Source organism: Chiloscyllium punctatum, chromosome 10 (assembly GCF_047496795.1).
Source record: "Chiloscyllium punctatum isolate Juve2018m chromosome 10, sChiPun1.3, whole genome shotgun sequence".
Classification (NCBI taxonomy): domain Eukaryota; kingdom Metazoa; phylum Chordata; class Chondrichthyes; order Orectolobiformes; family Hemiscylliidae; genus Chiloscyllium; species Chiloscyllium punctatum.
Window position 1 is genome coordinate 99,818,255 of NC_092748.1, and position 26,546 is coordinate 99,844,800.

Consider the following 26,546-nt stretch of genomic DNA (forward strand, 5'->3'; position numbering starts at 1 on the left):
AGGTGTGTAATAACATCTCTCAACAGCTTGATTAGAAAAATTGGTTAAATAATTAAAAAGATCTCCCTGGTGAGAAGAGGGCAAGAATTCCTCTATGTCAACTCACAACTTTCTTTGTCATGTCCAGGGAGGTGCGAATCTCACCCATAAGGCTAATAAAAGTTGAGAGTTAAAAACCACAAAATCATACAGCTAGAAGAGTCCCTTCAGCCCATCAAAAATATACTAGTGTCACTTCCCCATTGATTTAAGACAGTTCAAATACTCATCCAATTATTTCAAAATGGTTGTTAGGTTTCATGCCTCAACTACCCTCGCAGGCATTGCTTTCCCGAGCCCAGTAGTTTGTTTGTATCCTTTCTTTCCAACTATGCTGAGAGAATGAAATAAAGCCCTATCAAAGGGAAGTATGAAGTTCAATCTTGAAGAAAAACAGAGTTATTTGATGTGGAATCTGATGGTGCAGCTCTTTGGAATATCAATCACCTGCACCGCTGCTGTACAGTTGTGAGCTTGAAACATTATTTTACGGAGTTCCCAATCTCAGTGAGGCTGGACAGAGGTCAGGAGCCCATCAATAACAAAAATAACTCCCACTTATGTGACATTGGTAATACAGTAGAATATCCGGAGCCATTTCGCAGGAGTCAAATCAAACATTTGGTATGGAGCCAGGTAAGGGGATTTTCAATAGATATCCAACAGAATGGTCATAGAGAGGGGATTTGAAAGTGGCCGAGATGAAAAAGAGTCAGAGACCCTTAAGAAGGGAATTCCACAGTTTAGGCAGCTGATGGTGGAGTGACTGAGCCTTAAGATGCAGAAGCAGATTAGGCCATTCAGCCCATCATGCCTGCTTCCATGCTATTCAATGAGATCATGGCTGATCTGATAATCCGTCACTCCACTTTCTTGGCTTTTCCTGATAGCCCTTGATTCCCTTACTGTTAAAAAATCTGTCCATATCCATCTTGACTATTTTTTGTGACCCAGCCTCAACCGTCCTCTGTGGTAAAGAGTTCTACAGATTCACTACAGTCTGAGAGAGGAAATTCATCTTCATCTGTCTTGAATTCATGACTCTTTATTCTGGGATTCTGCTGCTTATTCCTAGATTCTTGCACAAGGGAAAACAACCTTTCCACATTTACCCTGTTAAGTCACCTCAGAATCTTAGATGTTTTAATGAGATTATCTGCTATTCTCCTAAATTCCAATGAGTACAGGCCCAACGTAATTAACCTCTCTTCAAAAGAAAATCTATGCACACAAGGAGTCAAATTAGTAAATCTTCTCTGGACTGTTTCCAATACTAGTATATCTTTCCTCAGATATGGCGTCCAAAACTGTTCACGGTATTCTAGCTGCAGTCAAACCAGTGACTTGTATAGCTTTAGGAAGACCTCTTATTTTCATAGTTGAGATTAAGGAATCTGATAAAGGGCTTTTACCCGAAACGTTGATTCCCCTGCTCCTAGGATGCTGCCTGACCTGCTGTGCTTTTCCAGCACCACACTCTCGACTCTGATCTCCAGCATCTGCAGTCCTCACTTTGTCCCTCTTACTTTTATACTCCATTCCTTTGGAAAATTAAGTGGCGGACAAATCAAATTGGAAAAGTACATGTAACTCAGAGGGAATGGGGCTGGAAGAGAAGATTACAGTGATGGCAAATGGCAAGGTCATTTGGAATGGCAGAGAGATTTGAAAATAAGGATGAGAACATTGAAATTAAAGACACTCTCTGAACAGAAATCAATGGGCAATGGTTGAGCTGTAATGGCAGGAGTAGAGTCATAGAGTCATATGGCACGGAAACAGATCAACCAATCCATGCCGAAGATAATCCCAAACTAAATGAGTCCCAAGTTAGAAATCACACAACTCCAGGTTATAGACCAACAGGTTTATGTGGAAGCACTCCAATTAAACCTGTTGGACTATAACCTGGTGTTGTGTGATTTTTTTAACTTTGTGCACCCCAGTCCAACACCAGCACCTTCACATCATAAATGAGTCCCACCTGCCTTCTCCAGGGCCTTCCCTATCCATCCAAATGTCTTTTAAATGTTGTAAGTGTACTTGCATCCATAACTGCCTCAGGAAGTTCATTCCACACGCAAACCACCCTCTGTGTAAAAAATTGCCTTTTATGTTTTTTTAAATCTGTCTCCTCTCACCTTAAAAATATGCTCCCTAGTCTTGAAATTCCCAACCTTCAGGAAAAGACAACTACCATCAACTCTATCAATCTCTCTCATTATTTCCAAGCTGTTTCCACAGGTTTGTTTCTCAATCATCTCAAGCTGACTATTATAAATTGATCAATAAGAAAATCAAAAATCGGAAACATATTTGATAGCTGATTGGCTTTGGTCTGAAAATACACACAGGAGTAATTCAATAAAAAGAGATCCAAACCTCTTCTCAATAGGAGCAAATTACTGCAGATGCTGGAATCTGTACTGTAAACAAAAAATGCTGCAAACAGTGGGTCAAGCAGCATCCAAGCTAACATTTCGAGTCTAGAGAGTTCATGTGGCTCAGTGGTAGTGTCCCTATCTCTGAGTCTGGAGGCCAAGTACCACTAACTGCAGAAGTGTATAATAACATCTCTAAGATGGTTGATTGGAAAGTATCTACAGTTAGGACAAGTAGTGATGGATGAATGGGAAATTCCAGCGTTTACAGGTGAGGCAGCCAGTGGAGGAGTGATCAAAATTGGAGAAGTGGAATTGAGCGGACACCTGAACTGGAGCTGCATAGATATCTCAAGGAGTTGTAGGGAGTGGAGCAGATTAAAGCGATAGGGGAACTGCGGACAATCAAGGGAAGTGAAAATGAGAATGAGGATTAAGGCGTTGATGGAATCATCAGTACCACAAGGGTAGCAGGGGAATGGGAACAGAATAGGGTATGGGAACAGGAAAGGGAATGGGAACAGAATAGGGTATGGGAACAGGATAGGGGATGGGAACAGGAAAGGAGATGGGAATAGGATAGGGAATGGGAACAGGAAAGGGGATGGGAACAGGCAAGGGAATGGGAACAGGATAGGGGATGGGAACAGGAAAGGGGATGGGAACAGGATAGGGGATGGGAACAGGAAGGGCTATGGGAACAGGATAGGGTTTGGGAAGCAGAGTTTTGGATGGTTCAGCAGATAGGCCAAGAGACCATTTGACAATGCACAATGGCTTAGAATAATTGTTGGCAGAATGATGCTCTGGGTGCATTCAAATCTCTAAGTTAAAGTATGATGCACGTAAATGATATCTTCTCATTTCACCTTTTAAAAATGGATTACAGGTTCTGCAGTGGAACAAATGTTTGATGCAGTATAAACATTACATCAAATGCTGACAAAGTGTACAGAAACTTTAAAGGTTTCTGTAAATATCATGAAGTCCTTGGCAATCAGGCCTACTTCGGACCTCACTACCTGGATGGTCCCTTGGTGTAACCTTTACAGAACTTGTCCAATTCAATTTTCTGTCCATTGGTGATATATCACACTTCACTAACCTGCGAGAATTCCTTGAGGAAATAGTTGGTCTAATGAATTAAGGCTATTCTGATCTTGCAGTTTGAGAACATACTTGATAAACCTTCCTTTATAAATGATTTGGATATGCCAGTGTTGGCCTGGGGTGTACAAAATTAAAAATCACACACCACCAGGTTATAGTCCAACACCAAACCTGTCCAAACCTGTTGGACTATAACCTGGTGTTGTGTGATTTTTAACGTCCTTTATGAAGCTTGTAATGAAGATTAAGTTGAACAAATGAAAACTAAACTAAGCAGATGGAATAAAAACCCCCTTGCAATAGATATAGTTTTTAATTCATTCACAGGATGTGACTGTTGCTGGCTAGGCCAGCATTAATTGCCCGCACCTAATTCTCAAGAGGGCAGTTAAGAGTCAATGCTATAGGTCTGGAGTCACATGTAGACCAGACTAGGTACGTTTCCCTCCCTAAAGGACATTAGACAACCAGATTGTTTTTTTCCCTGACAATCAACAATAGTTTCATCGTGATCATACACTCTTAATTCCAGATTTTTATTGAATTCAAATTTCACCACCTGCTGTAGTGGGATTTAAACCCAAATCCCCAGAATGTTACCTGGGTCTCGAAGTGACATAGCTCTCAGGGTTACTAATTAGTGAAGTTCCAACTGGGTTTATGGCATAGGACAGACTTTGATGTGATGGAGAGGTGGGTGGCCCAGATCACAAAACATGGCCTGTGTGGGAGGCAAATCCCACCTTCTCCACCCATCCTCTAGCCTTCAGCCCAGGCAAGCTACCCTGATGACCTTCCACCCCCACCCCTCATTCTCTAATTTACTCCCACCAAATCTATAAACTGCTGCCTCCTTAAGGCCTTCAGCTGGGGTAAAGATAGGCTGCTCTATTCCTTAATTAATACCTCCAGCCCCTTAAAATGGCCACAGGTGGCAAGAAGTACAATCTGTAAAGTCTTCCAACTGATGGGGGATGGTAAAATTCTGCCACAGGACTTTAAGGTGCTTAGAGACTTAGTAGATAGATTTAAGCAGTGTGGCATGGGTTGGGCGTATGAAGCTAGAGGACACAGGTCTACAATTAAAAAACTTCAAGCACACTATATCACATCCGATACATTGTACTGCTTCACAATGTACCAGAAATGTGGAGCAAGCGCAAAGGAAGCTAGTAGCATCTCAATCCAACATTTTCAAAAAGATCTGCATAAACACCTAATTAGAAATGATATGATCAGCTATGGTCATACTGAATGGCAGAGTAGGCTTGAGGGGTTAAATGGCCTACTCCTCCTCCTATTTTCCATGTTTCTGTGAGATACAAGAAAAATTAATAAGTAGAGCCAGAAATAACTGTGTGTTATGTGGAACATAATGGTTTTTAAAGAGACTGTCATAGAAATACTAGCCAAGGAAGGCATCGGGTCACAGTAAGACGTACTTTGGGTTATGCTTGATTTGAGATTTTTGTTAGGAGATTAAATGGGGTGGATGCTGACTATGAGAGAACAAACAGTACCTTCATTCAATAGTCCAAATAGCTGTCCCATACATTTTGTTATGATCTCAGATCACTGGTCATACATATTCTGTGCAGGATCAGTTAATATGACAGTATTATGAACATGGCAAAGTGCCACTGATGTGAGCAGTTCATTATTGCTAAAGGACTTTAACACAGCAAGATTACACTTTAAGGCTAAAAGATTACTAACAGACATTTTGAGAAAATATCATTTGTAAGTTTTCCTCAAAATTAATTTCTGGAAACATTTTGGAAAGCTAAAGTACACAAATTATTTTCAAAAAATATTTTTGACAACAATGACATTAATAAATACTCAACTTAACTGTAACATTTAACATTGGCCTTCCTAAGACTAAAGGCAACTACTTACAAATGGACATATTTTAATTACCAAACTCAGAGATTTTGCTATAATTCAGTTTTCTTTTATATTCACTTGTGGGATGTGGTTGGCCAGCGTTTATTGCCCGTCCCTAGTTGCCCTTGAGAAGTTGGTGGTGAGCTGCCTTTTTGAACACTGTAGTCCACATGCTGTGGGTTGACCCATAATGCCTTAGGTGGAAAATTCCAGAAATATGACCCACCACAGTGCAAGAATGGCCATATGTTTGTAAGTCAGAATGGTGAGTGGCTTGCAGGGGATCTTGTTGCTGATGGTGTTCATTTGTATCTACTGCCCTTGTGCTTCTAGATGGAAGTTGTCTTAGTTTTGGAAGTGATCTTAGTTTTGGAAGGTGCTGTCTAAAGGGCTTTGGTGAATTTCTGCAGTGTATCTTGGAGATAGTTGGCTTTACATTTGCACCTGAGTCAGGAAGTTTTGGGTTTGAATCAAACAACTCCAGAAATTTGAACACACAAATCCTTGTTGAATCTCCACTATAATATTTAGAGAGTGCTACAATGTTGACTGTGCTGCCTTTTAGGTGACACTTTACACTGAGGTCCCATCTGCTAACCCAAATGAGTACAAGTGATTCCATGCATAATTTCAAAGGAAGGGTTGAGAGTTATTCCTGGTGCTCTGGTCAATATTTATTCCTCACCTAGCACCACTCGAAAGATTATCTGATGATTAAAAATGTTTATGGAATTGCACTGGGTATGAACTGGTTGCTGGATTTTCTACATTGCAACAGTGATTATGCTTCAAAAGTACTTCATTGGCAATAAAGAGCCCAAAACCATGAAAGGTGCTATATTGATGTGAAACTTTATTTCTTTCCAGTGATACTTGAGATTCACACACCTAATTTCAATCCCTGAGCAGGGAGTGTTATCTTGCCTTGATTCAAGTCCAAGCAGTCTTCCTCCTGACCTTGCATCTTACGCCTGTGACAACATCTGCTAACACGTTATGGCTACACAGCTCCCAGAACTTTACTGGCTCTTAAGTGCCTTCATTATAGAAATGAACAGCTTACACATGTCCTGTCAGTTTTATGGCATACAAATTAAGGCCTATCAGCCCTCACAAAATAATCTTTTCAAAAACAGCAAACAATGTGACTGTAATCGGACAGAAGAGGACAGAATGCGAGAGAGGCAGACAGACGATAGAAAAACACGTTATTACTTCTGCAAGGCTCATAAAGCTCAAACACTCTGAGAGATATTTTGGAAGTGAATGCTTCTTATCCAAGCAGTTTAAAAAAAAACAACTACCCCTTGATGATGGCAATTACAGCCGATGAGCTAGGAATGTTTGGATTGTAGCTCTGAACATGTGGGTAACAGACTGCAGGACTGAAAGCCATTGGAAGCTGACCGAAGACTGGAATATAAGCCAAAGGAAAAAAAAGTACCAATTTATTTCCTTCCCTCATAAGTGGTTTGCTTTAAATGCAGCAATGGCTGAAATGATCAAAACTCATCTACCAATAAGTAACTGAAATAAAAATGATATGAATTAGATTGGTTTTGATTTAAAATTTTAGTCCAATATATTTACATCAGCTGTTTTTAAGAAAACAGTGTCAAGGCTTTCTGGATCATGACCAGTCCATGTTTACTGTTAAACTCAATTGCTTGAACTGATCCATTTCTAAACGTGACACTGAAAACCAGTTTCATTTTTTTTTAGATTACTTACAGTGTGGAAACAGGCCCTTCGGCCCAACAAGTCCACACCGACCCGCCGAAGTGCAACCCAGTCAGACCCATTCCCCTACATTTACCCCTTCACCTAACACTACAGGCAATTTAGCAAATCACCTAACTTGCACATTTTTGGATTGTGGGAGGAAACCGGAGCATCCGGAGGAAACCCACGCAGACACGGGGAGAATGTGCAAACTCCACACAGAGTTATTGCCCAATGTTATTGCCCAATGTTAATCTTTGCTATCACTGGGTGACAGCTCTGAGTGTAATAATTGATATCTAGTCTGAAAATAAAGTGAGAAGGTGACCACGCAGGTAGATGAGAGTAAACTGGTTGATGTGGTGTATATGGATTTCAGCAAGGCGTTCGATAAGGTTCCCCATAGTAGGCTATTGTACAAAATGCAGAGGAATGGGATTGTGGTAGATATAGCAGTTTGGATCAGCAATTGGCTTGCTGAAAGAAGACAGAGGGTGGTGGTTGATGGGAAATGTTCATCCTGGAGTCCAGTTACCAGTGCTGTACCGCAAGGGTCAGTGTTGGGTCCACTGCTGTTCGTCATTTTTATAAACGACCTGGATGAGGGCGTAGAAGGTTGGGTTAGTAAATTTGCAGACGGCAGTAAGGTCGGTGGAGTTGTGGATAGTGACGAAGGATGTTGTAGGTTACAGAGAGACATAGATAAGCTGCAGAGCTGGGCTGAGAGGTGGCAAATGGAGTTTAATGCGGACAAGTGTGAGGTGATTCACTTTGGTCGGAGTAACCAGAATGCAAAGTACTGGGCTAATGGAAAGATTCTTGGTAGTTTAGATGAGCAGAGAGATCTCGGTGTCCAGGTACACAGATCCTTGAAAGTTGCCACCCATGTTGACAGGGTTGTTAAGAAGGCATACAGAGTTTTAGCTTTTATTAATAGAAGGATCGAGTTCCGGAACCATGAGGTTATGCTACAGCTGTACAAAACTCTGGTGCGGCTGCACTTGGAGTATTGTGTACAGTTCTGGTCACCGCATTATAAGAAGGATGTGGAAGCTTTGGAAAGGGTGCAGAGGAGACTTACTACGATGTTGCCTGGTATGGATGGAAGGTCTCATGAGGAAAGGCTGAGGGACTTGAGGCTGTTTTCGTTAGAGAGAAGAAGGTTGAGAGGTGACTTAATAGAGACATATAAGATAATCAGAGGGTTAGATAGGGTGGACAGGGAGTGCCTTTTTCCATGAATGGTGACGGTGAGCACGAGGGGGCATAGCTTTAAATTGAGGGGTGATAGATACAGGACAGATGTCAGAGGTAGTTTCTTTACTCAGAGAGTAGTAAGGGTATAGAATGCTTTGCCTGCAACGGAAGTAGATTCGCCAACTTTAAGTACATTTAAGTCGTCATTGGACAAGCATATGGACGTACATGGAATAGTGTAGGTTAGATGGGCTTCAGATTGGTATGACAGGTCGGCGCAACATCGAGTGCCGAAGGGCCTGTACTGCGCTGTAATGTTCCATGTTCTATATATATTTCAAGAGCAATTAGGGTTGGACGGCATTAAGTGGTCTTGCCAGTGACAACTACATCCCATCAACGAATAAAATGTCACTGACGTTTTCCGTACGACCATAAGACACAGAAGTTAGGCCATTCAGCCCATCAAGTCTACTCCACTATTCAATCATGGCTGATAGTTCTGTTAAAAGACCATGATCTGAAACATTAACTCTCTCCATGGATGTTGCCCAACCTACTGAGTATTTCTATCAGATATCTTTTACCCTAAAGAACACATTGGTATTTATAAGGCTTCCCAGCATTTCAACTCTGGTGAGAACTGGAATGTCACGTGAAAAAGAATTGGCGAATTGGGGAAATCATGTTACTGCTCTGTTCCTGTCATCCGATATCCCCCAAGCCAGCACTAGAATGCCTACCTGAGTTTAACATGAGATCACATTAAACATGTGAATTAAGATCTGATAACATATACTGGATCCAGATTGCCATTTTAGGATACTATGAAGTGGAGTGAATTATAAGCACACTTTGCACAGCTACAACAGGCTATCGAACTGAAAATTAGTTCAACCGGTTAGTCTATAATTTATTTCTGCAGAGCGTGCGAGAGCAAGAGGCATTCTCTCCCAGCTGTTGTACAGAAAGCATTCCTGGGTTGTTGCGGTTTAATGTTGCAAGGATCTTCAAAAGGTCACTACGCTCAAGACCAACTGTCTTGTGCAGTTTTTTTTATTACTTGCTGCACATTCATTTGCAATATATGACCAACTTCATTGCAAGAAAAATCTTTCACGGCTCTTCTGATAGTTTTTGCTTTCTGCTCCTCACAGTCACATCTGCGTGAAGATGACAGACCTTTTTGTAAATGAACTGCAAATAACTGGGAATTAACTTGTGAAAAGGAAACTGCAGCACAGCTTTGTTCTCTGTTACCAGATTTGATCCTGTGGCCACAAACTCAATGCACTAGCACTTTAGTTTGAGAACAGGTGAAATAACTCTACAGAGGCTGGTGTCCTGTCACAAAGATACCCTTTATTTACACGGGGAGAGTCCTTGACACTGATCCAGCTCCGTCAGAGCCAGCTCTCAGAGTGAACAGGATGTCTGACACTCCTGTTCGTATCTGACAGCCAGGGCTCCTGATTGGACCAGATTAGCAGGGAACTCATATGCTATGAGGGCTGCCTGGCTGACCTCATTACAATTACTGCAACAGGTTGTCCTTCTGCATTTAATCTGAGCTATCATAACAGAAGCTGAACTGCAGTGGATGACCTCTGGAACTGGGGCCCAAAGAGGACATTGGGTAGGCAGCAAACAGAATAGCATGGTTCCAAACCAGCAGCATTAATTGTTTTGACTGACATATTTTGATGCTGGGCAGCAGCTATTTCATTAGGCACTTGTCCACCTCCCCAAGCTTTCGAAAGGGTGGCAGCATGAACATTAACTTAGATTAGATTACTTACAATGTCAAAACAAGTCCACACCAACCCTCCAAAGAGCAACCCACCCAGACCTATTCCCCTACATTTAGCCTTTCACCTAACACTATGGGCAATTTAGCATGGCCAATTCACCTGACCTGCACATTTTTGGACTGTGGGAGGAAACCGGAGCACCCGGAGGAAACCCACGCAGACACGGGGAGAATGTGCAAACTCCACACAGCCAGTTGCCTGAGGTGGGAATTGAACGTAGGTCTCTGGTGCTGTGAGGCAGCAGTGCTAACCACTGTGCCACCGTGCCATCCTTAAGAGCTGGATCATTTTTCCATAAGGGGGAGTAATCAGAAGAAGAATTTCCTCTTTACCACCTACATGAAGTCAGCTAATAAATCTGCCAATGAAACCAGAGGTCTGGAATTTGGCTCTCTACATACTTTCTCAGGCTAGACTTGGCCATAAAAGTATGGGGACACCTAGAAACAGGAAGAAAATAATAAACGCTAAACTCCAAAAGTCACTTTATTGGATGGCCACTTTGAGTTCAAACCAGCTCCCATCTGAGGCTTTTTATATGTTTAGATTTACAAAAATAGACCAGCATTTATACAATAAATTCCAGCAAAATTAGTAATCTTGCACATTCATTGTGGTATGTTGATGCAATCTTCACTCTCGTGCAGATTAATTTAGCAAATATCAGTAGACCATCATAATAGCAAACATATATGTAAGCTATAATGAGAGCTCATTCTTTTGAAACACTCTTTAGTTGAGGTAAGTGAAAAGAAAGCACGATTGTGCATTTTTAACTACTCAAAGTAATCGCTGAAATACGTCCCAAATTCAACCCCTGGACTGTGTTGATCTTGCCTGCAGTGATGGCAGGAGCACTGCAACTGGCTTCAGTGGCCAAGGACAAAGGAGAGAGAGAGACAGATTAGACAGTGTTCCACTCCCAACTGCTATATAGGCATTGCTGCTGAAAGAAGTATCTGTGTAGGTAGAGCAGGACCAACTACAGCGAACACCTAGGAGATCAAATGTTGGTATTTATTGCTAAGGAATTGGAATACCGAAATAAAGTCTAGATGTACTTGTGCAGGATTTAGATAAGATACCTGGAATATTGTATTCTCTATTGGGTTTCACAATTAGGGAAAGTCGAATTGCAATGATAACAATATAGCCAAGGTTCATTGATTGGTTCTTGTAATGAGAGAGTTATTCTATGTGAATTGAATCGATTGTCTCTGCTTTTCAGACAAATGAAATGTGGTCTCATTCAATACCATACAAAATTCTGAAGGGGTTTGGTAGAGTTAACATTGACAGGGGAGCAGTGTTGGGATGAGGGACTGAGGTGATGTGTAACTTCTTCACTGGGAAAGTTCTAGGCCCTTGGAATCCTCAACCTCATAACATTTTACATGCTCCATCACTGAATATACTTCAGACTTACAGAGACTGATGTGTGGTCTCTCAGGGCATTAAGTGATATGAAGATCGGGCAGGAAATTGAAGCCAAAGATCAGCCATGATATTTTTGTTTCAGTTGTTCATGTGAATTGCTGACTGGGCCAGCCTTTATTTCCAACTCCGAACTGCTCTTGAGAAAGTTATGGTGAGCTGCTTTACTGAACTGTTGCAGTCAACATGCTGAAGGTATACCCACAATGCTATGAGGAGGGGACCACCAGAATTTTGTCCCAGGGACACTGCTGTCGGTGTGGAGTCACATGTAAGCCAGATTACATAAGGTTGAGAGTTCCTTCCTTAAAGAATATTAGTGAAACAGATGAGCATTGACGACAAACATGGTTGTTAATAGCTTAGATTTTAATTCAAGTTTTGTCATTTACCATGTTGGGATCCTCAGAATATTAACCTAAGACTCTGGATTACAAGTCCAGTAACACTACCTCTGTACCATCACTTACCCTAAACAAGCCCGACAGGCCAAATAGTCTATTCCTCCTATTTATTGAGTTTTCAACTGTGATGTATTCTGTCCTGCTTTCAGTCACATACTAACTGACAGTGTACACATCATCTGCTGGTTGGGCATGCTACTGAGTAAAAATGAAGTTGCCATCCACCCATAGGGTCATTAGATAGCACTCCAGTTCACAGCCAATATGGGAACTGAACCCATGCAATTGGTATCACTCTGCATTACAAACCAGGTACCCAGCCATTTGAGCAAACCAGCCCCCAGTACTACCAAGTATCGAGTACTACAATCATACTATAAGATTTCTAGGAAATGTGGGGACATTTGAGGGTGAAAATAGGAGAGTAGACCCAATAGGAAACCACTCTGCACTTCAAGTATAATTCTGCTTTTCAGGGATGCCAGGTCTGATCTGAGATCCAGCTACATATTGCCATCTCTTGCCCATGTTCCATGATATGTTCAATTAACAAAATATATCTGTCAATGTTAGCTTTAAAAATAAGTATTGTTTTCAACTACTATTTACAGAAGAGATCTCCAAATCTCAACTGCACTTGCAGTCAGTGTTGGAGAGGGTAAGTGTGGCACTGATTGTCTTTAATCTGCCCAGATATCACTCTATGCTGGAGTCTTTACCAAATTATCAGACATAATTCCAGTCATGAACTGACCCTTAAGATCAGTCTTTGGTGCACAGCCTCATCCCATTGACTCATCCCACAGCCGCCTTGAGCCCACAACAGTATTTACCCCCAACACTGACAATGCTCACCTCCCCTTTCTCACTTCCTGAGAGTATTCACCTCTCCTCTCTTACGATGACAATGTTCACCTGCCTTCTTTATCGTTAACAGTGTTTAACCTCTCCCTCCATTCCACCACATGGAGATGCTCTGACAATTCTTGGCAATGTTGACTTTTCCAGCATGGCTGGACAGGAGCCACAAATTTCAGAAGGTCTGTTGGGAAAGGGAGGTAGTGAACACCATTGCATCTTCCAGGTGAGTGTGGGGAGTGTCCTAATGTTAATCATACATACACTGGCCTGAAATTTGGAATTCCCTCCCAAAACCTTTCCCCCTTTTGACTGTTCCTTAAAATCAACCTCTTTGACTAAATCATCAGCTCAAGGAGATCAACAGCCCAGAAGAAGGTCCTTCGGCCCATTGAGTCTCCACAGTTCAAAACCAAACATCTAACTATTCTAATCCCATTTTTCAGCACTTTACCCAAAGCCTCGTGTGCCTTTGCATTGCAAGTGCATACCTAAAAACTTCTTAAACGTCATGAAGGTTTCTGCTTTTAAAGGTCATGAGTTCCAGACTCCCTCTGGGTGAAACGTTTTTCCTCAGATCTCCTCTAAACCTGTGTCCCTTATCTTGAATCTATGCTCCTGGCTATTTTCCCTGCCACCAAGGGAAAAGGTTTCTTCTTGTCTTTGCCCATCATAATTTTATATATCTCAATCATATCCCCTCTCAACTTCCTCTGCTCTAAGTCTATCCAATCTCTCTTCATAACTGAAGCTCTCCAGCCCAGGCAGCATCCTGATAAATCTCCTCTGCACCTTTTCCAGTACAATCATGTCTGTCCTATACTGTGGATTCCAAAACTCCACACAATACTCCAGCCTTTGTCTAATAAACATTTTATACAATTACAGCATCATGCCCACTGCTCTTAAACTCGATGCTTAAATATTTGGTCGCCTGTCCTGGTACCTCCTTAAAGGACTTGGTGTCAATTTATTTTCAATTTTAAAAGATGTGGGTGTTATTGGCTCGGACGGTATTTATTGTCCATCCCTAATCGTTCTGGAGGCGGTAATGTGCTCCCGCCTTGAATTGTTGCAGTCCTTGGGGTGTAGGGCCACCCACTGTGCTGTAACTGGAGGGGATTTGAGGATTTGATTCAACGGCAGTGACGGAACGGCAATATATTACTACATCAGAAAGGTGAATGGCTTGGAGAGAAATGTAGAGGTGGTCTGGGCAGGATAACTCCAGCAATCAGGAATGTAAATCTCTTGCGTATGTCCCACAGAAGTGCACAGGTCAACATTACGTCAGGGTTTCAAGGCACAGCAGCGACATAAGTTACTCTAGACACCTCTCCCTGTTTCAGAAAAATTTGCTCTTTACGTGCAGAAGCACTTACTAATTTCATTCCTAAAATTTAGACCGTGTCTTCGTCCTAAACTCCCCACTCAGCGATAATAGTTTCTCCAAATGTACCCTATTTGTTTCATTATCATTCAATCAAATCAGACGTTAACGATCAAAATGCCAGGAATTACAGGAGCAAAATACTGCTTCTAAATCAGAATCTGAAATAAAACAACTGAACTCTGGAAACAGCAGATCTAGCAGCACACAGCGTCCATGAAGACTGAAACAGAGTTAACATTTCACATTGATCACTGTTTGTCACTTTCAGTCCTCATGAACAGTCAACAGCCTGAAATCCTAATTCTGTCCCTCTCTCCCCAGATGCTGCTACATTTTCTGAGTATTTTCAACATTTCCAGTCTTAGTTACCCTAGTTTGTGTAACATTTGTACATAATTTAACCCTTGGAGTCCTGGTTCCATAATTATCCTTTAAGTAAACCTAGTACGATGAACAGGCCATTTTCACTGTAATAGCAACTTTAAAGCATTGGGTAATGTAATTAGATGTAACTGCTTTTCAGGATTATACTGTGAAGTGTGGAAAGGTCTTGATCACATACTAGGATCTTCAGCTTGAAGCAAATGTCTCCTATTTAAAGCAATCTGAACACTGAATTCCACAAACTGCAGGCTTGTTTACTGTTAGTTTACATTTATCAAGAGGTTGCAACTGCTATACACAAATTGCACATTGGCAACAAACTTCAAACAGCAGCTCAGTTGAACAAATATTGAAAAGCTACAATTTAGTGGGTTTTAATCAACACACGGTACAGGAATCCTAGAACTAACCCAGAAGAAAAAAAATTGCTACCCTCCCATCAGATCATTAAAACCAACCCATTACAAAGTTATTTTAACTAGACTTTTGAGAAGCAAAACAAAATTCTCAGCTCTTAATTCTTATGCTAAACTACCATCTTACTCAGTATAAAACCTAACACTAGAATGTACAACAATGTAATTCATTTCACTGATTGGTTTTTAAGTAGCCATGCTGACAAAGTTCCCAAATTAGTGCCTTCAGCTGGATGTTCTTGGCCCTCTACATTGGCTGCAGGGCTGAATAAAATATTGTACTATGCACTGCTGGCTTCTTCCCTCTCTGGCATTAATAAAAACTTTCAGGGGGTGGTTGGTGGTGAAGGATGGATGGCAGCAATTATGTAATTTTGAAAATATTGCTTAATTTCCAACCCTCCCACACCCAAAAAAAACCTTCCTTCTGGATTATGTACACAGCTTACTATTAACTGAAAAAATTCAAAAGTTACCTTTTGCAACCACCCAGAAAAAGAAATCATCTAGTAATTTCAATTAATAGTCTTTAAATTCATGGGAGTTCATGTAAACACATCTACTTGTACTAACTAACTTTTATTATTTCTGCCTTTCATATATTTCACAACAGTAAGGATCATTTGCCAAACAATATCTTTCAATATAATCACAATTGAAGAAGTCCTGGAAATACACAGCAGATTAGCATTTGACAGAGAAAGTGAGGTTAACATTTTGAGCATAGAGCACGGAAACACACCCTTTGGTCCAACCAGTCCATGCCCACTATAATTCCAAACTAAACTAGTCCCACCTGTTTGCGCCTGGCCCATATCCCTCCAAATATTTATTCATGTACTTATCTAAATGTCTTTTAAACATTGTAACTGTACCCTCACCCACCACTTCCTCTGGAAGTACATTCCACACACGAACTACTCTGTGTTAAAAAAATTGCTCATATCTTTTTAAAATCTTTCTTCTCTCACTTTAAAAGTATATCCTCTCGTTTTGAAATCCCACTCCCTAGGGAAAAGTCACCAATCATTCACCTTACCTATACACCTCATGATTTTATAAACCTCTATAAGGTCACCCCTCAACCTCCCATGCTCCAGTGAAAGAAGTCCCAGTCTATCCTTAAAATTCAAACCCTTCATTCCCATCAACATCGTGGTAAATCTCTTCTGAATCCTCTCCAGTATAATAATATCTTTCCTATAACAGGGCGACCAGAAATGGACACACTATTGAAGCAGAGGCCTCTTGTACAACCTCAACATAATGCCCCAATTCCTATACTCAAAAATCTGAACAATGAAGACAACATCTGCTTAACTTTCCTGCCTATATGTGATGCAAACTTCAAAGAATTATGTACCTGAACCCCGAGGTCTTCCTGTTCTGCAACACTACCCAAGGCCTGACTTTTCCTTGTATAGGTCCTGCCCTTGTTTGTTTTACCAAATGAGACAACATCTGTCATTCCTCAAACCATTAGCTCCACTGATCAAGATTTGTAATCCACGATAACCTACTTCACTGCCCAGTGATTTCCAGTGAGGCAGGTGCTTTCAGATTTCTACGTTAGATTGTCACCATTTGTTCTGCCTTTTCGATTCTGATTCTTTCATCTTCATTTTCCAAATGCAGGGAATCAATCTACTGTGAATAAGACATTTACACTCTCTCCTTTGCTCGCCACCCCATCCTATCATTGGCTCATGAATATACATAGAAACAGAAAATTGAAGCAATTGTAGGCCATTCAGCCCTTCAAGTTTATTGCACCATTCAACATGATCATGACTGATCATCCAACCCAGTACCCTGTTCCCCCTTTCTCTCCATACCCTTTGATACTTTTGGTCATAGAGTCATAGAGATGTACAGCATGGAAACAGAGCCTTCCATCCAACCCGTCCATGCCGACCAGATATCCCAGCCCAATCTAGTCCCACCGGCCAGCACCCGGCCCATATCCCCCCAAACCCTTCCTATTCATATACCCATCAAAATGCCTCTTAAATGTTGCAATTGTACCAGCCTCCACCACTTCATCTGGCAGCTCATTCCATACACATACCACCCTCTCCGTGAAATAATTGCCTCTTAGGTCTCTTTTATATCTTTCTCCTCTCATGCTAAACCTATGTCCTCTAGTTCTGGACTCCCCCACTCCAGGGAAAAGACTGTCTATTTATCCCATCCATGCCCCTCATAATTTTGTAAACCTCTATAAGGTCACCCCTCAACCTCCAACGCTCTAGGAAAAACAGCCTGTTCAGCCTCTCTCTATAGCTCAAATTCTCCAACCCTGGCAACATCCTTGTAAATCTTTTCTGAATCCTTTCAAGTTTCACAACATCTTTCCGATAGGAAGGAGACCAAAATTGCACGCAATACTCCAATAGTGGCCTAACCAATGTCCTGTACAACTGCAATATGACCTCCCAACCCCTGGACTCAATATTCTGACCAAAAAAGGAAAGCATACCAAACACCTTCTTCACTATCCTATCTACCTGTGACTCCACTTTCAAGGAGCTATGAACCTGCACTCTTTGTTCAGCAACACTCCTTAGGACCTTACCATTAAGTGAACTCTTTAGTCCTAAGAACTATATCTAATTCCTTCTTGAAAACTTTCAATGTTTTGACCTTAACCACTTTCTGTGGCAGAGAATTCCATAGGCTCACCATTCTCTGGCTGAAGACATTTCTCCTGACCTAAACGGTCTATCCTATCCTTAGACTGTGATCCCTGGTTCTGGATTCTCCAACTAGCAAGAACACCCTTCCTGTGTTTGCCATGTCTAGTCCTCTGAGAATTCGGTAATCTTCTATGAGATTTCCCCTTCATTATGCTAAATCCAGTGAATACATTATTAATCGGTCCAGTTCCTCTTCATACATCAATGCTGCTTTCCCAGTACTTGGTGTGGCAAACCTGTATTTTCACACAATTGCTGTCTGTGGAGTTAGTCCTCATTTTAAAAGAAGATTCTGATCTCAAGGGCCAAAGAGCTTCATGCACTACTATTTCACCATTCCATTTCTATCGTGACAGTTGAAAAAAGATTTTTCAACTTCTGTGAGTCTAATCTACATAACACAATGGAACAAAGCTCAGCACGTAACTCCCACTAAACAAAATTCTGATTGCTGCTGTTCTGGTTTTGGAGGACTCTGGACTGAATGGCCTCCAATGCCATGTTATTCTCATCTTCTGGTTCTAAGCCAGCTTTTGTTTAGCTGCTGACCAAAGCTTTTGTGCGCTATGCAGTGCATCATATAGTAAATGAGGACTATTTATTTCTTTCAGAGATATTTCTGGCAGTCTCCTGTCACCAGGTGTTGACATTGTCTGGCTAGCAGCTGTTGGGTGGGAAACAGGAAAGATGCCATGGAATTTTTAACCATCATTCCATGCAGAGCAAAAACACTCATTTATCTTTGACAATTTGTCCTCAATTTAATACGACCATAATCAAGTAATAATCTAGTATCCCAGATTGTCAATTGCAGGCCTCTGTATGTCTGAAACAACAGCTTATAACTCTGCAAGATTCTCAGTCGTCCTGATATTCCAATGTGAGTAACGGTTAAGAGGAAGAATATGCTTGTTTGAAACTTGGGTCAAATAGTGTGTGCAATGATAGAGAAACACTGCCAGAGTCTGCTAAATATAAGTTGTTTTTGAGTTTGATACATTCCTTGAACAGGAAACAACTAACAGGAGTACATGTTGTTCAAGTTCACAAAACAGAAGCACACAACTGCCATCCGTGGTTTCTTGCATTGGGATGCTCACAGTATACCATCCATTTACAAGCAAGAAATTGTACAGCATGGACAGAGATATAGTAGGGTATCAAGGAGTCGTGAAATGCTAACTCTCCAACTGAGGCAGTGTAGCAAGGTCTGGCCTGCAGGAAACAGGGCAACACTTCCCTGACTTCTGCCTTGGGATCACTCCCAAAAAAGAAATTCCTCTGCAAGGTATTATCCCAGTCATTCTCTGGCCAGACTCAGCCAAGGCTTAGGCAACAGAAAACTGGTTTTCTTTGGATCAATGCTTTCAGGCACAGAGTCAACTGCATTCTCATGATGGAGACTGTGTTACATATAAAATCTGTTTTAATTAAGAAGATCTTAGAGTTCACAGGAAGATGTAAACAGAGCAATGGAAACATCCAAATGCAAGGACATGGAAAAGATAGGTACTCCAGGGAAGTTGGGACAAATGGATCAGTCTCGTTAAGTAACAGTATCATATACATAAATGCAGAAAAATGGCCCATCATGGGAAACCAAACAGAGAATCAGTCTTTTCTACAATGGGCTAACATTCCATTTTTATTCCTCCAGTTTTTCTGGGTATGATCGTCTTTCACCATCAACACTAAAGTCATCTATCAACAAACACATTGAGTTAGACCCCATCAACCAACCCCTGAGAAAGGAGCAGGAAGTGACTTCAACACAGGAAATAACATCATTACAGGAAATGGCATTGCCAACCCAAAGAAGCCTAGACATACAAATAGAAAGCAGAAGTTTTCAGCAGTGCTTTGCTTAAGGCCCACTGCAGACGTTACCTAGTAGGGTGACGAAACGTCTGGAAATGAACCTTCCAGCTCAGCGAGCAAACCTACATCCAAAACCTCAACCTGAGCTATAAATCTTCTCAAAACTCACTGAAGTCATTGTCAGGAAGATGGTTAAATTAGCAACAAACTTGTTTATGCTTTACGTTAGAGCGACAATGTGGAAGAAATTTCCACTTCATAACATTTACTTTCATAAAACAAATCATGAAGTATCAAATAGTAATGCAGATTTTCAGTCAGATGTTAAAATTTCTCTCTGCTCATTTGGCAAATGCTTCAAGTAGCTCTTACAAGTGAATGGTCATTTGGACAAGTGTGGATTAACTGAGAAGAGCTGGCATGAATTTGCTGAAGGTAAACTGTGTTTAATTGTGGTTGTAGGTTAGCTTGCCGAGCTGACGGGTTGTCATGCAAACTATTCGTCACCATGCTCGGTAACATCGTCGGTGTGGCTTCTGTGAAGCCATAGGTGCATTGATGATGTTACTTAGCATGTTGATGAAATGTGTGCATGACAACCCAGCAGGTAGTTGGGTGAGTTAACCTACAGTCACATCCACAACCCGAGGTACAAATCTTCGCTCGAACCTGTGTTTAATTGAGTCTTTTGATCGACACATCAGAGAGGTTTGATGAGGGCAATGCAGTTGATATGGTGCATTTGGATTTCCAAATGTCTTTTGGAAAATGAACACCATTCTGAATTTTGGGGAAACCTATTCAAAGGTTCCAAAAAGGTTACCCATTATAATACCTGTTTTAAGTAAGGTTTCGATGAATGAATAAAGAAACTAAGTTGAGAAAATGGAAGTGACTGGGAGGAGTCTATTTCTTAATCCGCGTTTTGAGCATTTAGAGTTCAAGCATCAGAAGCACTGTTAAAAAAAGGCTATAGAAAGGTATAAATTTGAAGTTTACAAGTAACAATAAAATCAACTGCGAGAAGTTGGCAAGAAATCAAAAATTGCTGGAAATGAAAGCAAGTTAGCCAGTGCCTAGAAGGAGAAAAATAATATTCATGTTGTAGGTATTTGCCCTTCTTTCGTACTTCAACTGCTTTGACTCCTTACAAATAATAGCAGGCCTGCCACACGCATCTAACAAGTTCGGAGGTTGTGATTAGTTTATGTTCCTCTATTGTAATACATCTGGCAAAAGCTGGGGCAAAACTACAGCAATGTTGAACTTACATGTACAAGATCTTGTTCTACTAAGGACCAAGAGAAAAAAAAATAGACAATTTCTTCCACTTCTCATAGCCTGGGAAATTTTGTGATCTTTGGGTGAAATTGATATGCAGTCAGTTTTGCCATACCTCATTGGAATGAGTCCTATTCTGATGTTTGGCTCGGTCTGATGCATTGGAGAATGCTTTGTTGCAGCCTTCATGTTCACAGACGTACGGCTTCTCTCCAGTGTGGGACCTCAGGTGAGTCTTCAAGTTCTCGAGACGTGAATAAGCTTTGCTGCAGCCTTCAAACTGGAGAAAGAGAGCAAGACAGAGAGAGAGAAAAAGAGAGAGAGAGAGAGAGAGGGCAAGGATTACATTTAGAAGACAAGTCTGGGACTATACACCACATAGAGTCATGTGGTGTGGAAACAGACCTTTGCATTTATCAAAATTAACTCCATCTGCCATTCCTCAGCCCACTGGCCCAGTTGATCAAGACCCCATTGTACTCTCAGATAACCTGCTTCAGTGTCCACCATAACACCAATTTTGGTGTCATCCACAAATGTACTAACGATACCTCCTGTATTCTCCTCCAAACCATTTATATAAATTCATAAAGCACAGAAACAGACCCTTTGATTTAACTAGTCTGCTCCAATCAGATATCCCAATCTGACCTAGTCCAACTTGCCAGGCCCATATACCTCTAAACCCTTCCTTTTCACGTATCCATCCAAATGTCTTTTAAATATTGTAATTGTAACCGCCTCCACCACTTCCTCTGGCAGCTCATTCCATACACACACCACCCTCTACATGAAAAAGCTACTCCTCAGGTCCCTTTTCAATCTTTCCCCTCTCTCCCTGAAACTAGTGCCTCTAGTTTTGACTCCCCTACAGTTATAAAAAGACCTTGGCTATTCACCGTAACCATGCCCTTGATGATTTTATAAACCTTTATAAGGTCACCCCTCAGCCTCCAATGCTCCACCCTAGTGAGTAGATCTAGCAGCAATCCTCACAGTACACTTGATCACAGGCCTCCAGTCTGAACAACAACCCTCTACCACCACCCTCTGACTCCTAACTTCAAGCCAATTTTCTATCTAATTATCTAGCTCTCCCAGGATATCAAATTATCTAACTTTACTAACTAGCTTACCATGTGAAACCTTGTCAAAGGTAAAAGTGTGCTCTTGTTGAGTCACTGGGCAAGAAAGTTCTATTGCACTGAGCAGAGCATTTCACACTGTCGGCCCCCTTGATACATTAGGGGCTGAAGGACTTGCTATCAAGACCAGGATACATCTCTCAACTCTGTTCTCTCCAACCAGAAGCTGCTGCCAACATAAGACAGCAGCCCAACAGCAGTTCACTCTGGAATACTCCCATCTGCCCCACTCCCACCACCTCCTCCGAAATGACCTTTCCCCTCTGCAATACTGTTGAGAGGAAGACTTCAACAATGCACAAACTGCATCACCCTACGCCACCTTTTAGCACCTTTTCTCCCTCATTAGCCAGTAACTTTATTAAGATTGTCAGGATGCACTAGTTTATGTATTGCACTAAGTTTTTCAGATATTAAACAATTAAGTGCAACCTATGAGTAAGTATTCAGTACAAATCTTAATTGTTAAAGAGCCTGAATGGAATATCTTTCTTCTAACGTAACTGTAGAAGCTCACGGAGAAAAAAAAAGGTGTACTTGTTCTCGATTCAGTTGGTTTGCAAGGCCAGAGGCTAACTAAATGACTTATGCCAGGCTGCAGGCATTAACATCTGACACCAATTATTTGCGGGGAAGTAGGCTGTGACCGAATCCATCATCAGACAGCAGTTAGCTGACAGCAAGCATGAACTGCAGGGAGGGAGTATTTCATGAATGGAAGCGTCTGTTCCAAGACATTCTCGGAAAGTTCTGGAGTTAATGGACCGAATGTCAAAAAAATAAATCTGCGCCCTCATTTGGAGAATTGAGAGAAGAACCTCTCATTTGCTAAAGTCAATTGGAAATAGATGCTGCCAGAAGAAGTGGTTTTCTCCAAGCTCTTGTGAGCATTAAGAGGCAGTGGATTGAGAATATTATCTATATCCAGTGTTGAAGAGAATTAAAGAGACAATGCGGTTTAGAGATTGTAGTTTTCAATCCATCAAACCCAATCTCACAATTCAACACCCTCGAAAATAAGGTGTTGAACCATTAAAAAGGCACTTGGCTCTAAACTGGTAACTGAAGAAAATAATAAACAATAAACAGAGAAAAACATTGTATGCCTTGCAATTCTGAAATAAACACTGGGCCAGGAACACTTGGGCAGCTTCTGATAAGGAAGAGTAGCTTAATATTCTGGATTGGAGATCCCTTTTTACAATTATCAAAGAGGTTCCTCATCCTAACCCTCCCAATTGTTCATGACCTGCTATATACTGGATTTTCTGCTCTTATTAAATAAAATAATGTTGATAAAAGCAGATATTTTAGTGAAGTAAATTAAACACTGTAAGTAAAACAGGGATAAAGAAAATTAGCGGATGAGTGAATCAGGCTTCAATATGATTCACAGGACTGAGATTTATTTGATTGTTCACGAGTTCAGTCACACTTAAATTAGACGGGTTAAGATAATAGCTAGATTTCAACATGGTAATATTATTGACACTCACATCTTTGTGATTTTACACTGTTTCAGTTCTGCATAATTAAGAGGAACAATATTCCCTTTTTCTTTCTCAACTTCCTAAACTTGTAAACTGATGGTGTCTTCCTTCAAAGCTGCACCACTATTGGGTGGAACGGGGTTGGGAGGCAATGGGAGTAGGGAGAGGATGCTGTTGTTGATTACACAATGCAGAATCAGATAGGGTTAATGGGCCCGTGGGTCCTTTGCTGGTTCCTTTGCAGACTTAGTGATATATATATATAGGATCCTGAGGGGACTTGACTGGATGGATGCTGAAAGGATGCTACCCTTTATGGGAGAGATAAGAACTAGGATAAAATTAAAGGGTACTGCTTTTAAGAGAAAGATGAACAGAATGTTTTTCTCTGTCAGAGAGGGTTCTGTGGAATTCTTTGCTCTAGTCAGCAGTGCAGGTAATGTCATTGAACCTTTCAAGACACAGGTCGATAGTTATTTGACTGACAAGAGAGTCAAAGGGAGTTGACAGGAAAGTAGAGGTCACAATCATATCAGCCATGATCTAACCAAATGGAAAAGCAGGCTCAAGGGGCTGAATGGCCTATTCCTGTCATGCTGACGTTTGCGTGTCCTATCTTCATACTAAATCAACCCAGCAACGTCAACAAATTGTTAATTAAACTATGAGCATTGGCAATGCTTCAAAAGTAAATTTTATCTCAAGTATTAGTTTTAAGATCTTGCACACAAGTCACTCAACAAAATCTGATTTTATCATGTTAAGAGTTTCACTGTTGGAGTACCTTTGAATTTTGGGCATTTGAAGTTGATGTTTGATGCACTTTCATCAATCAATTAAGATGATTTTGAGGGAGAGAAAAAAATTAGTCTGGGAAAGGAACAACTGCTTTCTAAACTTTCCAAAAGTGGTATGTTTTTAAGTAGGAAGCATTTGTTTTTAACTGGCAATTACAAATCAGTCTGTGATATGCCATAATCCTCATAAGTGATGCAGATCTGGAAGGTTGCTCCATCATGTCTCTCTGCAAAGCTTTTTATCTAGTGGAAGGTATCCTAGGTTACATCCTTGCCAACTTTCTGCAGCATTCCAATGGATTCTTGGAAGAAATCCCATACAATCATTCCAAATCTTGCAGGATTTCAGTATGTTGATATTTTTGTGAGACTGTTATATCGCTGAGTTATATTAACAGGCTACAAGGCCAGTGAGCTTGTGCACTTATTTCAGGATGAGTTAAGTAGTAAAATTATTTTTAAAAGGCTGTAATTAGTTTTCATTTAACAATGCTTAGCATGCCACAGAGGCATTGAACTGAATCTGGGCATCACTGGGTAAACTGCATGAGTGGTTCACACACACAAATAAAGGGCTGAAAAGGCACAGGGGTGGGAGTTTGTTTTGGCCCAGTTTTTGGGCTCAAAATAGACGGCATTCTGAGAGTGTGCACCAGAAGCTAGAGAACTGGAGCTCCATCAAAATGGGGCCCCCGAATCAAAGACATACTGCCAGCAAGCTGTGGGCACTGTTGAGGCAGTTCACTGGTTTTACCAGGGTGGTACTGAGGTGTGGTTGCCCATCCATGTCCAGTTCCTTGGTGGGGGGAGGCAACAGTATCTCTTGTGATCAACGAAGGGTTATGGATAAGGGAGAGTTTCTGATGGGTTGGTCCAGTTGTGGGGAAGGGACTGGTTTAATGATGGAGGAATATGGTCATGGGGGAACAGCCCAGTTGTAAGGGAGGATGGATCACAATTGTCTGATCATAGGAGAAGGGCCCATCATGGGGAAAGATGTAGATCATGGAGGGTGTGGGGAAGGAGCCCGATTGTGGGAAGAGGTGTCTGATGGTTGGGGTAGGGTTGTGGAGGTGGCTGGAGTGTGGGAGGAGGTGTCGGATGTTTGGGATAGAGTAGTGGAGGGACTGAAGTGTTGGAGGTGGTGTCGGATGGTTGGGGTAGAGCGGTGGAGGGACTGAAGTGTGGGAGGAGGAGTCGGATGGTTGGGATAGAGTAGCGGAGGGACTGAAGTGTTGGAGGTGGTGTCGGATGGTTGGGGTAGAGCGGTGGAGGGACTGGAGTGTGAGGGGAGGTGTCAATGGTTGGGATAGAGTGATGGGGGGCTGGAGTGTGGGAGGAGGTGTTGGATGGTTGTGATAAAGTAGGGGAGGGGCAAGGGTGTGGGAGAGGTATTGAATAGTTGGGGTAGAGCGTTGACGGGAGCTGGAGTGTGGGGGGAGGTACTAGTGGTTGGGGAAGAGCTGTGGAGGGACTGGAGTTTGAGAGGAGTGTACCAATCATGGGCCAAAGGGTCAATTTGTAGACTTTGGACAGGGGTACATCTGTGAAAGTGGTAGGAGGGAAGAGCAGTAGCCTAATTGTGGGGGACACAGGATCCCATTGTGAGGAAGGGGTAATTTTATGTAGGCTCTTTTGGTCCCAGGGTGGGGGAAGTGGGGTCCAATTGTGTTGGTGGTTTTATGTTGGAGAGGCTGGGTGTTAGGTGGAGGGAAAGCGATCAGTGGGGCTCAGTGAGCAATAGTTTACAAAAAGCTGACAACAATCTTCTGGATAGCACTCCTACTCCAGCTCGCTCCATATTCAGTTCAATCCAGCAGAAAAATACACTATTCAAATACTATCGAGGCTTCCAATGATTGGAGTCAGCACCCCAATGATAGACTTGTTTATAATATTTTGTTTCTTTCATTACATCATCTGCTCGTTTGAAAGTTGCGGTGTTCCCCTGTTATCATGGTCTTTTTTCCTCCCTATTCCCCAGTGACCTAGTGGGACAGACAGTGATATTTACATCTAACCTTTCGTCGTTTAAATGTGGGTGGAGGAAATTGATCTCTACTTCCTGGCAGGCTCAAGACAATGTGCTTCCAAGTCCCTGGTGGGAGAGAGTAATTCACTTTCTCATTCTGGTACTGCCCATAATGTAGGTCAGATATTCTCCATTTTAGACCTTCTGGGGTGAAATGATTGAATCGACCCATTAATGCAAACCCATTTAAACAAGGTGGGTTAATGGTTTTGCCATAATAATTACTTTTGTCACAGAGCACAATTTCAATC

General features: G+C 41.5%; 1 protein-coding gene across 8 annotated transcripts in view; it reads right to left on the reverse strand.

Moving 5' to 3' along the window:
* The window catches only part of gli2a (GLI family zinc finger 2a), a 400,256-nt gene that overhangs the window by 18,971 nt on the left and 354,739 nt on the right, over positions 1–26,546 (reverse strand). For all 8 annotated transcript variants that reach the window (XM_072579873.1, XM_072579871.1, XM_072579867.1 and 5 more), the window contains one exon: positions 20,947–21,111. In XM_072579873.1, coding sequence (XP_072435974.1) covers positions 20,947–21,111 — 165 coding nt within the window. The remainder of the gene's footprint in view (positions 1–20,946; positions 21,112–26,546) is intronic.